We start from the raw sequence: 15,942 nt of genomic DNA on the forward strand, positions 1-15,942 counted from the left end.
CCTACTCAAGCTTCAAATAATACTTACAACGGCACTTGGACTAAACTGACAAGATTCCCTGGGGATCATAAACATAGGGGACTGCTCTCCAGGGACTCAGACAGGAATCACTCCTTGGAACTGGATCGTCCTTATTCTGGAGGTGTCAGGGACTGTGCCTGCGATCTATATGGAAAACATGTGCATGTTGTCCATGGATTTCAATGGGCTTTAAGCACAACCAGTGCTGTTTAGGAGTTGATAAAGACCATTCATTATCTCAGGATCATCCAAGAAGTGCGTGTTTGAGTTTGAATCCATATCAGAAGTGGTACACTCCACTCTGTGTGTGTGGTATTTATAATAGCCATACTTAGTGGCAGGGCTTTTTTTGTAGCAGGAACTCCTTTGTATATTAGGTCATGCACCCCCTTGATGTAGCCAATCCTCTTGGAGCTTACAGTAGACCCTGTACTAAGAGCCCTGTAAGCTCTTGGGGGATTGGCTACATCAGGGGTATGTGGCCTAATACGCAAAGGAGTTCCTGTTACCAAAAAAGCCCTGCTTAGTGTCATCAGGACAGGAGTCACATGTGACTCTTTGACATGCTCCTTGTGGTTCTTCTAACTGTGGTCCCCTATTGTGGCGCTTGCCCCATGTTTCAAGAAAGCGGGCAAGGCGGGGCTTGTGGTTGGCGGGTGGTTCCGGACTTGAATACAGCCTCTGTCAGAGGACTGAGCAGGCTGCAAGCCTCCCTAAGGTTCAGAATATGAGCCAGGGATGAAGGTAAATGCTCTTCAGCCGATGGTAATTGGTGAATGTCGATCTCCACGAGCCACAGAGAATTACTACTGTATTAAACTGCCTCTCAAACTCCCCCATCATTTTGGAGTTACTGTAAAAACCGTAAAATCCTGTGCTCAAATGTCACGCATTTGAATTTTCAGATGTCAATGACTGCTTGCCAAATCCATGTCATCACGATGGCCGGTGCATTGACTTAGTGAATGACTTTTATTGTGAATGTCGAAATGGCTGGAAAGGCAAAACATGCCATTCACGTAAGTGTCTTCTAGATATGCTGGTATTTTTGTTCCCACTTTATGTATGTTAATTACCAGAAGTTGGAAAGGAAGCTTTTAAACAGCTTGGAAAATGGATTTGTTGAAGGAAGTCGTGCACAAACACGTCCGATAATCGTCTTTCTCCAAATGGAGCAAACAACTTAAAAATTTGGCACAGTGTCTCGAACGAGGCTGGAGAGGCTTGCTCGCAGTCATTTTATAAATTGTGCAATAGCAAAATGCAAAGCTACAGGTTTTTGAAATCCGATTTTATAAATACAGTTTGCAAGTTGCATTTTGGAATCCATTTAACAAGTTGCTTTCACCGGTATTTTAAGTAAATAGTCAAGAGTTATTCATTTACATTATCCTACACAGTCTGGAAGAACCTTATGATTTCTGAAAAGTGAAAACAGCAAATACAACCAACCTGTAAATGTTAGGGTTGTACCATGTAGTATTAGGAAGGCCCCCTTAGTTTCTGTTATTTTCCAAAATGTGCAAAACAGAATTGTTCAGAAGGGCATTCTTGCAGAAAGAGCAAAGTCACAATGTAATGGATGCTCTCAGACATAGACTTTTATTAGGCATAAAATCTTTCCTATACTGATTGTTCTCTTGCCTTAAACAGATGTTTGCATCTGCTCTTGTCATTCCCCCCCTCCAAATTCTGCAGTCCCAACACAACTGTGTTTATTTTGTCTTAGAAGGCATCTTTGCTTTGAGATTCCAATATAATCCACCTACTGACTGCATCTTTTTTAAAAAATAATTCTTGTAATTTGCCTCAAGTCCCAGTGAGGAAAGGCAAGCTGTGAATGAAAATGATAATAATAGTCAGGGATCGGTGGTGGAGCTCATCCAGGGATTGTTATGCAGCTGCACCTCCTATTCAATAGACAAGGGGAGGAGGAGGGGGAACCCTCAGAAAGGTTCAGGAGCTGTGCTCCTGTGAGCTCCTGCCGAATCCAAGGCCTGATAATAGTATATCTAACCTCTGAGCTTAGTCCTGTTCCGTTGTCTGCGGAAGCGTGCTTGCACAGGAAAGCTCACACCTTGAATAAAACTTTGTTGGTTTTAAAGGTGCCACCGGACTATAACTTTGTTCTTTACATGCAATTGGTTATTTGTAAATTCTAGGTGAGTACCAGTGTGATGCAAATACTTGTGCAAACGGAGGGACATGTTACGATGATGGGGATACTTTCCGATGCTCGTGTCCTCCAGAATGGAAGGGAAGCACTTGCAACATTGGTATGTGCCGAATTTTCCAAGCAATGTTTTATTTAGTTAGAAGGTACATCTGCCTTGCTCAGCAGTATCAGAAAAATGATACCTTTCTCTTTTCTCCCATCCTTTATCTCAGTAGTAACCAAAGAGTAAGCATAGTTTGTCTGGTGGGAAACATTTGATTAATATGATTTGCACATTCAGAATATTAATAATTAAGTTGTGACTGGCTGCATGGAAGGAGTGAGGAATTAGGATCAGTTTTAATCTCTGCTCTCAGTTTGGCTGCTTCAGCTCTGTTTCAGTTGAGCCAGGGCTTTTTTTGTAGAAAAAGCCCAGCAAGAACTCATTTGCATACTAGGCCACATAACCCTGATGTCACCATTGTTTCATGTGTCAAGCCCAGCAGGAACTCATTTGCATAGTAGGCCATACCCCCTGATGTCACCATTGTTTCATGTGTCAAGCCCAGCAGGAACTCGTTTGCATAATAGACCACACCCCTGATGCCAACCCAGCCAGAACTGCGTTCCTGCTCAAAAAAAGCCCTTGGGATGAGAATAAAGGGGAAAGTTGACTCCCTGGGCACATGCCCAACCTTCAGAGCTTCCTACAGATGATGTGCTCTGGGGGGCTGATGTGGTGCAGTGGTTAGAGTGTCAGACTTGGACCTGGGAAGACCAGGTTCAAATCCCCCATTCAGCCATGAAAGTCGGCCATCACAATCTAGCAGCCTAGCATACCCTCCCAAGATTGTTGTGAGGATTAAGCGGGGGAGGGGGACTATGGGGTGTGAAAATCCACTTTGGGTGCCTGATCACAGAGAAAAGCAGGACTTTTTTTGTAGCAGGAACTGCTTTGCATATTAGGCCACACATTCCTGATGTAGCCAATCCTCCAGGAGCTTACAGGGCCTACTGTAAGTTCCAGAAGGATTGGCTACATCGGGGGGCGGGGTGGCCTAAATATGCAAAGAAGTTCCTGCTACAAAGAAAAGCAAAATGTTTATGTTTAATTCGATTTATTCCCCGCCGAGGCGGGCTCAAATCTAAATAAGAAATCATACTCTGAAACGCATGTTAAAATCGCTGTAGTTACATCAAGTCTTTCTCTGTTTCACGAAAGCTAAGAACAGCAACTGTGTCCCCAACCCTTGTCTGAATGGTGGAACCTGTGTTGGCAGCGGAGATTCCTTTTCTTGCATCTGTAAGGAAGGCTGGGAAGGACGGACGTGCACACAAAGTAAGTCCCCACCCACCCATTTATGTCAAAGGCTAGCCCTTCAACCAGCATTGTTTGTGTTCAGAATATCCAGATGGTTGAACATAAGAGGAGGGCCTAATACTGAGGCCAGCTTTCATCACAAGCTTGAAAGAGGCCCAGCTATACAACTTGTTTGGAATATTTTCCATTCAGGTTACATTTTGGGCTTTTTTACTAGCATGCCAATACGATGATTTGCTTAGGTGTGGCAGAACTTTTGAGTGTGTAGCTCAAGACGGAACATGCACAAAATGTTACATCTAGTCTAAATCTGAAAATTCTGCTTTGAAATTACCTTTAATAGCATCTTCCTTCATTAGGCTGTGTGAGTCTTGGGCACTATAAACAGTGATAATTGCAATCATTTCCTTAAATTTGAAGAAACAGCTGGGAGGGGGATGGTTTCAGGAGGGGGAAAGTCTACAGTGACTGGAGATTGCTTTTTTGCTGTTCCTTCATGGATCAGTAGCTTCTCCATAGCTGTTCAAAGTGTTTTTCTTACCTAATCTAGAATCAGAATCATGAAATGGCAGCCTCCTTCAATTTGCTTTAAACTGGGGTTAGCTATAGTCAGCAGGCCAATAGAAGGCTGAATTTGGTTGAAATCAAGGGAAGGCACACTTTATTCAAATGTACGTTTGTGCAAATAACAGTACAAACTTGGTATTTTTTTAAAAAAATTATAGTACTTTGATCAGAATGATAAAAATTGAAACACGGTTGTGACTACACAACATCCTATTTTACTTCTACAAAGTGTGGTTACGTACAAGAGAAGCAAAAATGGAAAATAACAGGGCTTTTAAAAAGAATTTTGATGGGTTATGGTAGACAAGTCCCAGTGGGAAAGACAATAATGCTAGGAAAAGCGGAAGGCCCAGGCAATGGATTGACTCAATCAAAGAATCCACGGCCTTCCATTTGTAAGACCTGAGCAGGGTTATTTAACAATAGGATGTTTGGGATGTAATGTAATTCATAGGATTGCCATAAATTGGAATCAGTTTGATGGCGCATAAGATACATGGAAAGAAAAGGTCCCCTGTGCAAGCACCAGTCATTTCCAACTCTGGTGACGTTGCTTTCACAACGTTTTCACGGCAGACTTTTTACAGGGTGGTTTGCCATTGCTTTCCCCAGTCTTTTACACTTTCCCCCCAGCAAACTGGGTACTCGTTTTACCGACCTCGGAAGGATGGAAGGCTGAGTCAACCTTGGGCTGGCTACCTAAATCCAGCTTCCGCCGGAATCAAACTCAGGTCGTGAGCAGAGAGTTCAGACCACAGTACTGCTGCATTACCACTCTGCGCCACGGGGCATAGATACTTAAAAGTGAAAATTTTGCCCCCTCTTAGGCATATCTCTATTTTTATTTCTCCATGATATTTAATGAGTACTGACAGTTGAGTGGATGGTTCTTGTGTATGTCTAAGTACATTGTCTTCAACTGCGTTGATATTTTACTATCTTCTGTCTAGATACAAACGACTGCAACTCCCATCCATGGTAAGTACTCAAGGATTGTTTCTTCCTTAAAAGTTCTAATACTGTGGTTGAAAGTGGAACACAGTTTAAGTCCAGTGGCACCTTTAAGACCAACTAAGTTTTATTAAAGGTATAAACTTTCATGTGCATGACACTACCTGAAGAGGCATGCACGCAGACAAAAGCTTATACCAAGAATAAAACTTCCTTGGTCTTTAAACGTACCACTGGACTCAAACATTGTTCGACTGCTTCAGACTTCCTCCCTTCCTTCCTTGCAGCTCTCAAACATCTGACTATTCTGCAGCACTCCGCCCAGTTTGGTGTAGTGGTTAAGAGTGACAGATTCTAAACTCGAGGACTAGGTTTGATTCCCCACTCCTGCACATGCAGCAGCAGGGTGATTTTGGGTCAGTCACAAGTTCTCTCAGAGCTCTCTCAGCCCCACCTATCTCACAAGGGTGTCTGTTTTGCGGGGGAGGGAAGGGAAGGAGATTGTGAACTGCTTGGAGATTCCTCTCTGTTCTGAGACTCGTCTCTCCATTTTATCCTTACAACAACACTGTGAGGTAGGTTAAACTGAGAGCATGTGGTTGGTCACCCAGAAAGCAGAGAGGTCTTTGTGCCACTGTAGTCCACTGTTAATTAACTGGCATAGTTAAGCCAATACAGATGGCTTATTGAAATTGACATGCATTGTGAATTCATAGTGTAGCCCCTATGTATAGTTAATCCAGTGGAGTTAAACTGGTATCTCTTGAATTCTGGCTTGGCTGAGTGGTTAAACACTATCTCTGAATACCAACAAAATGTCAGTTTGCACAGGTTACATACAATAACTACTTTTTTATCTCTCAATTTGTGAAGCAACCCTGACAGCCTTCATTATTATTTTTACAGTTACAACGGAGCCATCTGTGTTGATGGAGTCAATTGGTTTCGCTGTGAATGCGCACCTGGGTTTGCTGGTCCAGACTGTAGAATCAGTAAGTATTTGTGTAGGCAAAGAACTGAGAGGGTCACACAATTGACCCAAAAAACCCTTTGTCACACCTGCCCTTTGACTTTCCTATGCATTAAGCTTAGCAGAAGCTAACTGAATTACTCATTATGCTGAACTTCGCCATTCTTTACAAGGGTAGTCTCTTGTTTCAGGACAGATATTTTTTTTTTCATTTCAGCCAACGTCACTAAAATGATAAACTTTGAATTGTCAACTCAGTTCTTCAAGCACATGTTAGCCTTTTTGTTAATCTCTTAGCTCCAAGAGAGCCACAGAAGGCAAAATGTTCCTGGGAGCTGTAACCATGTTTTTTGCATACTCCTCTAATTTGAATACTGTGCTCAGAATGTATAATAATGCAAGTTTGCCTCTATTTACAGTAGGGTTGTGAGTTCTGAGTTGGGGAATTCTTGGAAATTTGGGGGGAAAAGGAAGCTCAGAAGGGCAGGACTTTTTTGTAGAAAAAGCCCAGCAGGAACTCATTTGCATATTAGGCCACACACCCGGTCATCACCATTGTTTCACATAGGGCTTTTTGTAGGAAAAGCCCACCAGAGCCTCATTTGCATATTAGGCCACACACCCCGACACCAAGCCAGCTGAACGGCGCTTCTGCTCAAAAAAAGTCCTGCAGAGGGGTATACAATGTCATAGAGTCTACCCTCCAAAGCAGACATTTTAATGATCTTTGGAAACCAGCTGGAATTCCAGGAGCTCTCTTGGCCCTACCTGGAGGTCAATAAACTCACGCTGCAAACCAAAAGTAACTGTGTCAAAAATTGCTAAAATATATACAATATTTATTATATCAAGAACAGGCAAACTATAGAAATATTGTACACATCAAGAATACTCAGTCCAGTACTACTGAATACCATTCACAGTACTTCCATAAAGTTCATAGTCTTCCTGAAGGTATCAGTCTTTCCAATCCATGTAACGATTTTGCATCTCCATTAATCCCATGAATATATAATACATGTGTGCAACAGGACAGCCGGTGTTTCAATTCCTGTTTCAGTGCCACTTTTCTTCAGGCATGGGACTAAAATGTTATTTCCATAACATCCTTAAAGCTATAAGCTCAATACAAATGCTTATGCCGGACAATATGTCTCACCACACACGACTCTTAGAGGCAAAATGCTCAGCTGGCTCAAGGCCTTAGTTAGTTTCCTGTGTGACCTCTCCCATTGTATATTGTTCCCACCTGGAGGTCAGCAACCCTATGACCTGCTTCCAGGCATGTGGGCTTTCAGAACATTTGCCTTCTTGCAGAAGCTCAGATACCAAAAAAGGAGGGCAGAGGAAGGAGATGCATGGAAGCATCTCGGTGCTAATAAGGAAGCCAAGAGGAGGTCTAAGGAATGGGGCATGTTGGTGACAATTAGGGCTGCCAGCTCCGGGTTGGGAAAACCAGGGCTGGCCCTGCCACTAGGCAAACTAGGCAATTGCCTAGGGCGCCCACCTTCTGGGGGCACCAAATTGGGTGCCCCCATGTGAGCTCTCATCCAACTGTGTTGTATCCAAAAATTGTAATAGATTGCACAATCGAGCATTCAGGCAATTTTTTTTTCATCCCCCAGATATTGACGAATGCCAGTCCTCCCCTTGTGCATACGGCGCAACTTGTGTTGATGAAATAAATGGCTATAGGTGCACCTGTCCCCCTGGAAGAGCTGGAACCAGATGCCAAGAAGGTAACTTGAAGCCTTTAAACTGGGAACACAATATCAGATGCTCCCCCAGTCTTTTATCTGCTTTTTTTTTTTAATTGTGATCATTTAAGCTATTGTATTAGCTATTACATTTATGGCCTGCCTTTTAAAATAGCCTCAGGATGGCTGGGAGGAAAAAAGAAATACAAAAGAAAAGAAAAAACTGTGTCTCCCCATTTCTCCTGCAAAGTTGCTGACTGATTGTGAGAAGACTGGGTAGTGGCTGAGCCAGGCTAAACTGTTGAGAAGGGTTTCACATTTTCTACACCTTTTAAAATATGTTTCGTGGAGGCAGGCATGGAAAGCTTAGGACAGCTAAGAAAGATTTGTTCCAAATGGACCAAGAACTATGTTTTTAAGTGCAGTGTCTTGCATTCATTAGGGTTCAAGAAAGTTCACCTGACTCGCTTCTGTACTTAAACTGAAATTTATCACTAATTTCTTCCCCCTCCAGTAATAGGTTTTGGAAAATCTTGCTGGATTAAAGGAATGTCCTTTCCCCATGGCAGTAGATGGGATCAAGAATGCAACAGCTGCCATTGTTTGGATGGCCGCATTGACTGCACCAAGGTAGTGTCAGACTTTTGAATGCTTTGTGTTGTCTTGAGTCTCCCCTCCATTTGAAAGCCTCAACTGTGCTCCTCTGCCAGCTGTCTGAATTAATTCTTTAGCATTTCTGCACATAGTTCCTTTGAACTAACCACTTCTCCCTGCCCCTCTTTCCATTCAACAATGCACTCAGACACTTGAACATATGAAGCTGCCTTCTACTGAATCAGACTTATCAGTCCATCGAAGTCAGTATTGTCTACTCAGACTGGCAGCAGCTCTCCAGGGTCTCAAGCAGAGGTTTTTCACATCTATTTGCCTGGACCCTTTTTAGTTGCAGATGGCAGGGATTGAACCTGGGACGTCCTGCTTACTAAGCAGATGCTCTACACTGAGCCACCGTCCCTCCCCCACTTAGAATATAATAGCACAAAATGAAAAGAATAGGAATAATGCCACCCCTTGAGTAAGTTAACCTACCCAGCAATTTTAGGTTTGCAGAACAGAAGTTGAGCCAAAGCCCTAGAACTGCCCCCCCATTGTTCCTCTAATATGAATAGGTACACGCAATGCTATAAAGTCTGTCTCATTTGCTTTCATCATATATAAATTCACATTATATCTGAGGGAGGCTTTTTTAGGTTGTTGTTGCCGGTAAAACACTTAAGATTCTGCTCTCATTTCTGTAACGCTCAGGCGACTTGCTTTGCACTGTTCATCTGCCAGAAACTTCAGTAGAGTTCATGAAATATGTATCTGTTTACAGATAACATTTCTGTAATGCTTTTCTTCTGGCATTTCAAGGCTGAAGCATATGGTGAGAACCCCATAGTCTAAGGACTGGCATGATAAGTCATAGCACAGGATAAGTGCAGTTAGCTGGAGCACAGCTGAGTGAACTCTCTTAAAGAGCAATCTCTAAGCATCTCAGCTTTGCAATGAATCCAGTTGGGAGGGGAGGGGAAGAGCCCCTGGCTCAGTGATAGAGCAGCTCTTTTGCATGCAGGAGGGTCCCCACTTCCAATTCCCAGCATCCAATTTGGCAAATATTACTCATTGCCAAGAATCCCCATTGGGAGAGTGGGGATTTGGGGCCAGTGGGATTTCAAAATCCCACTGGGATTGGATGGGATTGTGGGATTTCAAAGTCCGCGTTTTTTCATCTTAGGCGGGCAAGGCAGTTGGCCCCCTTCCTGGAGCGAGACGACCTAGCAACAGTGATCCATGCTACGGTCACCTCGAGGTTGGACTACTGCAATGCCCTCTACATGGGGCTGCCCCTGTCCCGAACTCAGAAATTGCAGCTGGTGCAGAATGCCGCGGCCCGGCTGTTATTGGGTCTCCCAAAGTGGGGACGCATTCGGCCGGGTCTTCGGACCCTGCACTGGCTTCCAGTGATATACCGAGTCCGGTACAAGGTGCTGGTTATTACCTTTAAAGCCCTATATGGCCTGGGACCTGCCTACCTGAAGGACCATCTCTCCCCACATGTTCCCCAGAGAGTACTGAGGTCGGGAACACAAAATCTCCTCACTATCCCTGGGCCAAAAGAAGCCCGCTTGAAATCCACCAGAGAAAGGGCTTTCTCCGTTATGGCCCCTACATGGTGGAATCAGCTGCCGGAGGAGGTGAGGGCCCTGCGGGACCTTGTCCAGTTCCGCAGGGCCTGTAAGACGACCCTCTTCCGGCTAGCCTACACCTAGCTAAGATAAGAACTCAATGTAGCTTGCCAGACTTCTGTTTTATATGTTTTATATGTATTTAGAACGTTTACTGGTTTTTAAGGTTTTAACTGTTTTAAATTTTTAATGGTTTATATATTTAAATATTATTTAATTTTTATGTTGATCAATTGCTGGAAGCCGCCCTGAGCCACTTGTGGGAAGGGCGGGATACAAGTCATAGATAAATAAAATCCCCAATTCTGTGTCAAAGTTTTGGTGAAAAGCATCTGGGATGTTTCTCCATGTCTTGAGAAGGAAGCAAGGGAATAAAGCTTATCTACAGCCTTGGTCAGCATTGAATTGAAGCTCCCAGGTAGCACACTGAATGGTCAGCAAGCGCTCTATGTCTAGGGTAGAAGGAGTCAAGCTGTGCCTCTTAAAGAGGTTTAGGCACAAGCCCATAGTTACAGTGGGGCCTGAGGGGGAAAAAGGCCACTCCATCCAACCCCCCCTTCCATCTATATGGCCCCTCCATTGGAGGGCCTCTTATCTGCCCCCTTTGCTCACCGCCACTTTCCACCTCTCAGCAAGTGCAGCATTGCTACTGTAGGGGCTTCAGATTTGCAAGGGCTGTGGGGGGAGCCTACTTGTAATCTGAAGGAAGGTTTAATGAGTTAGACAAGTGAGGGGGGCTGTAGCTTTGCTTGAGAAGCAGAGAAAATGTTTAGGACCAAACCGGGTGGCCCCCTGGCCTCCCTCCCCAAAATGAAAAATGTTGCTGAGGGCCCCACCAAACATGGAATCCTGATTACGGCCCTGTGTAGGCAGTTACGCACACAATTTCATTCAAGTTTGTAAGGGGTTTGACTTTGTACTTTGAGATACTTGAAATATTCTAGAAAGCCCCAATCTTTCTCACAGCCAAAAGGTGACATAATGGCGATGGCTATTTGAGAATAAGTTAAAAAAAAAAAAAAAAAACCTGCAATACCATCAGACAGTGTCCTGGAGCAATCCTTATCAAAGAATCATAGAGTTGGAAGGGACCTCCAGGGTCATCTAGTCCAACCCCCGCACAGTGCAGGAACTTCACAAATACTGTCCCCACACACACAACATCCCCAGTGGCCCCTGCTCCGTGCCCATTGTGAGAGTGTGTTGTTTTATGGCTGACTGAAGGAGTATTCTCGTTTGAAATAAGTCACTGGAACAGTGGACTACTTACTTCTGTTTTCGTTGTGTATTTGGCTACCTCTGCATGTTGAAATCAGTAGATATTTAAATTCTAGGTGTGGTGTGGGAGAAAATCCTGCTTGTTTACCAGTCATCCGGACCATGCAGCCTACCGGTGCCCCAAAGGTCAAGAATGTCAAGAAAAAATGTATGTCAAATGTTTCCAACCACCTTGTGCCGACTGGGGGGAGTGCAGTGAATCGGAGCCCCTACCTGCCAATGTCAAGTGCCATCCCAGTTCAGGCTACTTGGACAACAGCTGTGCCAGGATCACTCTGATTTTTAATAGAGACAAAGTACCCCAGGTGAGGATTTCAAGTGGCATTAATGTTTTGACAGCTTCACAACAGTCTGCTTTTGCAACATGGCACCATAGAACTTGCTGGCTGCTTTAGAGGACTGTCACCACCAGTGAGAACCTTTCCCTCGGCTCCATTTAATTTTTATTTTACTTCATTCATACCCTACTTTTCTTCCCCAACGCTGCTGTCACTATTCTCTGTTGCAAGTAACCCTGCAACGTAGACTTGGGCGGGTAGCCATGTTGGCCTGAAGCAACAGAACAAAGATGGAGACCAGTGGCACATTTAAGGCCAACACAGATTAATTCTGGGTATAAGCATTTGTGTGCATGTATCTGATGAAGTGTGCATGCTTACAAATGCTTATTTATACCCAGAATCAAACTTCCTGGGATGTAGATTAGGCTGAGAGTGTGTTACTGGCTAAAAGTCGCCCAGCAGGTTTAAGAACATAAAAGAGAAGCCCTGTTGGATCAGGCTAATGGCCCATCCATCCCAACACTCTGTCTCTCTCACCCAGTGGCCAAAACCCTGGGGCCATCAGCAGGCCAGAGTTCCAGAAGCCCTCCTATTGTTGCGCCCCCCCCCCTCCCCATCAAGTACCAGGAATACAGAGCATCACTGCCCCAGACATAAGAAGCCATGTTGGATCAGACCACTGGCCCATCCAGTCCAAAACTCTGTGTCATAAAGTGGCCAAAATTCATCAGGGGGTCCACCAGCGGGGCCAGGTTTCTCATGGCAAAGTGGGGATTTGAATCCATGTCTCCCAGAGCCTAGTCCAACACTAGTCCATCAAGCCATTAGTGGGTGAGAGTACTGCTCCTCCAGCTTTAAACACAGAAACTCTTAGATAACTGACTTCCTAACAAGGAAATAAACCCAGCTGGAGAGCCAGTTTGGTGTAGTGGTTAAGTGTGTGGACTCCTATCTGGGAGAACTGGGTTTGATTTCCCACTCTTCTACTTTCACCTGCTGGAATGGCCTTGGGTCAGCCATAGCTCTGACAGAGGTTGTCCTTGAAAGGGCAGCTACTGTGGGAGCCCTCTCCAGCCCCACCCACCTCGCAGGGTGTCTGTTGTGGGGGAAGAAGGTAAAGGAGATTGTGAGCCGCTCTGAGACTCTTTGGAGTGGAGGGCAGGATATAAATCCAATATCTTCTTCTTCATACAGTGAAACTTTATAGAAAATCTCTTTGAGAAGGGGTGGTATTTTCATGCAGTGTCCCTGTCTTCTCTCTGCTCTCTTGAGAACTGGAAATCCTTAGTCCTGGAAATTTTTGTCTGCCTACTTTTACTTATTTTATTGTCTTTTGAAATATTTGCATGCCTTGGGGTTCAACATGGTTTACAATAATAAATTTTATTGAAATAAATATTACTATCATAATACCTCTGTATAAATCTATACAGAGATTGGTGGCATTAATGTTTTGGCAGCTTCACAACAGTCTGCTTTTGCAACATGGCACCATAGTGTGGCCTCATTTGAAAAAGTATGTACAGTTCTAGTCACTGCACCTCAAAAAAGATATTATAGCATTGGAAAAGGTGCTTGGAGAAACAACTGTTTACAGAATTATGCATGGGATAGAGAAGGAAGAGAAAGAAGTACTTTTCTCCCTTTCTCACAATAAAAACTTGTGGCACTCAGTAAAATTAATGAGCAATCGGTATAGAACAGATAAAAGGAAGTACTTCAATACCCAAAGGGCAATTAACATGTGGAATTCAGAAGTGGTGGCAGCTGCAAGCACAGACAGCTTCAAGAGGGGATTGGATAAATAAATGGAGCAGAGGTCCATCAGTGACTATTAGCCACAAGTTATAGATGGAACACTCTTTCTGGGGCAGTGATGCTCTATTCTCTTGGTGCTTGGAGGAGCAACAGTGAGAGGGCTTCTGGAGTTCTGACCCCACCGGCAGACCTCCTGATGGCACCTGAGTTTTGGCCACTGGGTGAGACAGAGTGTTGTATTGGAAAGGCCATTGGCCTCATCCAAATCAACTTCTCTTTGTTTTCTTTGATGTTCCCCTGCCACACAAGGAGTGATGTTCCTTTGAGATACAAATGGAAATAAATGACAGTGCCAGATATTAAGCAGCATACCTAATATATGCATCCTCTCTGATCTGCACCAGGCACACTCTTGAGAGCTGCCGCCCTTAGAGGTAAAAATGTGTGGGCACTCAGGACGGGCTTTTCTGCAGAAGCACCTTCCCTCTGGATCTGTCTCCCTGTAGTTGCTGGTCTAGAACTTCATTGTAGGCACCAGATGAAAGTTTTCCCCTGATGCTGTTCCTCTGGGTCTTGTGACCCCTGGAGCAAACATTCAAGGGGCTCAAATGAACTGCAGCAGGAAGGGAAGCAGGACTGTTCAGATCCTGAGAGTCTGCGGCTGGTTTGAGACTAGGATTCCCAGGCCCAACTCAGAAAATATCCAGGGATTTTGAGGGTGGAGCCAGAAGACTTTCCCATTCCCTAAAAAAAAAAAAAAATACAGCAGGGCAGTTCTCCTGAATACAGTCTTCATTTCCTTCTTCCCCAGCAGCTGCACTTCCACTAAATGAAAGTGAACATGCACACACCCACTCTCTTACAAAGCAGCCAAAACAAAACACAGTACGCACGCAGTTTTGTGATCTCACTGGGGCAATTTTCTTACAAGAGTTGTTGAATGTAACCATCTACTGTGCAACCAATTTATTCAGACTAACAACACAAAAAGCAGCCTAGGGAACGGAGTTTTCCTCCAAATGAACAGAGGGACTGTGCTGACTTCTCTTCCTTTCTCACATGCTTCACACACTCACCAGGAAGACCCACATGGCTCTGCCTACTCGCCTCACCCATTTAGCTTTCCTCTTGCTTAGATTTAAAGGCACACACACAGTCCAAAACAGGCAGTTTACAGGGTTTTTTTTAAGCCTGCGTAGATTTAAAGGCACATGGTGATTGTTGGGGCAGGAGCCTGCAAAACGCACTGGGATGGAGAGCGGGGTTGGCAAGCCTGTTGGAGATACCCCACTGCTTTTTGCCAGCTAGCTGTGTTAGAATGTGACTTGGAACAGCTTTTTTAAAATTATTGTGTCATCCGCCTTCCAGAAGCTTCAACTGAAGAGATTGCATGGTATGCGCCTCTTTTGATAATGCCCTTGTTTTATTATTGGGCCGCTAGAAAGGAGACTAACCTCTTGGCCTTGCTCTGTGAACACAAGTATGTCCCTCGGGGTGGGTTCTGTCCTGAAACTAAGTTGTACTTTTTACTTTTTGTTCCCTGTTTCACATGGAGGGGGGATTGCGTTCTGTCCTTCTCACAGGGTACAACCGTTGAAAACATTTGTTCTGAAATCCGATACTTGCCAGCCACTCGATCGGTTTCGAGTGACGGAATGCTGCTGCTGTTGTGCGATCCATCCTACTCTATAGAGAATGCAGTAGAAGTTGCCATTGTAAGTACCGGGTATCCTTCTGTGTGAGCAGGATAATGTTTTCCCACTGATGTCTGTACTCTTAATCACGGAGCTCTCTTGGCTAATTTTGCTTCTGACAATAAAAGCACTCCCTTCATTCAGGCATAAGGCTGTTGGGAGGGCGGTTGAAAACACTGCAGGGAGCAGCAGCTTGGCTGAATCCAGATTTGTGGCACTCTGACCCAGAAATGGGCAAAAGGATGATCAGAGAAGAGTATTAGATTAGAGGTGCAAGCCAAAGGAAAAAATACAATTGTCACCTTCCATGGGTGAAAGAAAGGAGTCGATGATAATGGAAGGGTTCAAAAAGAGCAGATTTAACAGGGGGGAGGTGGAGCAGAATTAGTGTTGGGTCACAGCCAAGGGAAGGATTGGACTGAAATCAGCAGGCAGTCGCTTGGGTAAGACACAGGAGCGCCAATGTGTGGGAGAGGAATTCTTCCTTTTTAGTGCTAAATTTAGAACATGGGGGGGGGGGACATAATTGTCTTGCCTTCCAAAAGCAAACCCCAAAGTGGTAACAACCTGCCCTGGGTCACTGTGTCCCGTGTGCTGGCAAACCAGTTTTGGAATTACAGATGCTTTCTTCCCTAAGTGTTTGTGGACATGGTATGACTGAGGATGTGATAAATTGGTCCGAAGATTCATTGTAACAGATGGAGAAGACCACTTCCATACGGAAGGGATAACCAAACATGCTCAAGTGTCTGAGATTTGAACCCGAGTCTCTCAGATCCTAGTGGGACACTTAAAACCACTTCACCACACAGGCTCTGTAAGGAAGTCTTTCCTTACTACTATTGCAGGGCAAGGCCCCGCACAGTTCCATGACGTGGTATTAGGAGCACTGCAAGGTATTGTGTGAAGCAGAGCTGATTCTCCATTCAAACTGCTCAAGAGACTTCTTAATGTGGCGCAGTGAGGAGGAGGGGGCCAGTGCCCCACGTGGGTTCAATTTACTCACAGCCACCCGCAACAT

At 44.5% G+C, this 15,942-nt stretch overlaps 1 protein-coding gene across 2 annotated transcripts in view; it reads left to right on the plus strand.

The window, feature by feature from the left end:
• Positions 1–15,942, plus strand: part of JAG2 (jagged canonical Notch ligand 2) — a 129,778-nt gene that overhangs the window by 108,671 nt on the left and 5,165 nt on the right. For both annotated transcript variants that reach the window (XM_060261520.1, XM_060261519.1), the window contains 9 exons: positions 927–1,040; positions 2,184–2,297; positions 3,399–3,515; positions 5,015–5,042; positions 5,922–6,007; positions 7,611–7,724; positions 8,197–8,312; positions 11,245–11,493; positions 14,811–14,942. In XM_060261520.1, the coding sequence (XP_060117503.1) occupies positions 927–1,040; positions 2,184–2,297; positions 3,399–3,515; positions 5,015–5,042; positions 5,922–6,007; positions 7,611–7,724; positions 8,197–8,312; positions 11,245–11,493; positions 14,811–14,942 (1,070 nt within the window). The remainder of the gene's footprint in view (positions 1–926; positions 1,041–2,183; positions 2,298–3,398; positions 3,516–5,014; positions 5,043–5,921; positions 6,008–7,610; positions 7,725–8,196; positions 8,313–11,244; positions 11,494–14,810; positions 14,943–15,942) is intronic.

Source organism: Heteronotia binoei, chromosome 21 (assembly GCF_032191835.1).
Source record: "Heteronotia binoei isolate CCM8104 ecotype False Entrance Well chromosome 21, APGP_CSIRO_Hbin_v1, whole genome shotgun sequence".
Lineage (NCBI taxonomy): Eukaryota > Metazoa > Chordata > Lepidosauria > Squamata > Gekkonidae > Heteronotia > Heteronotia binoei.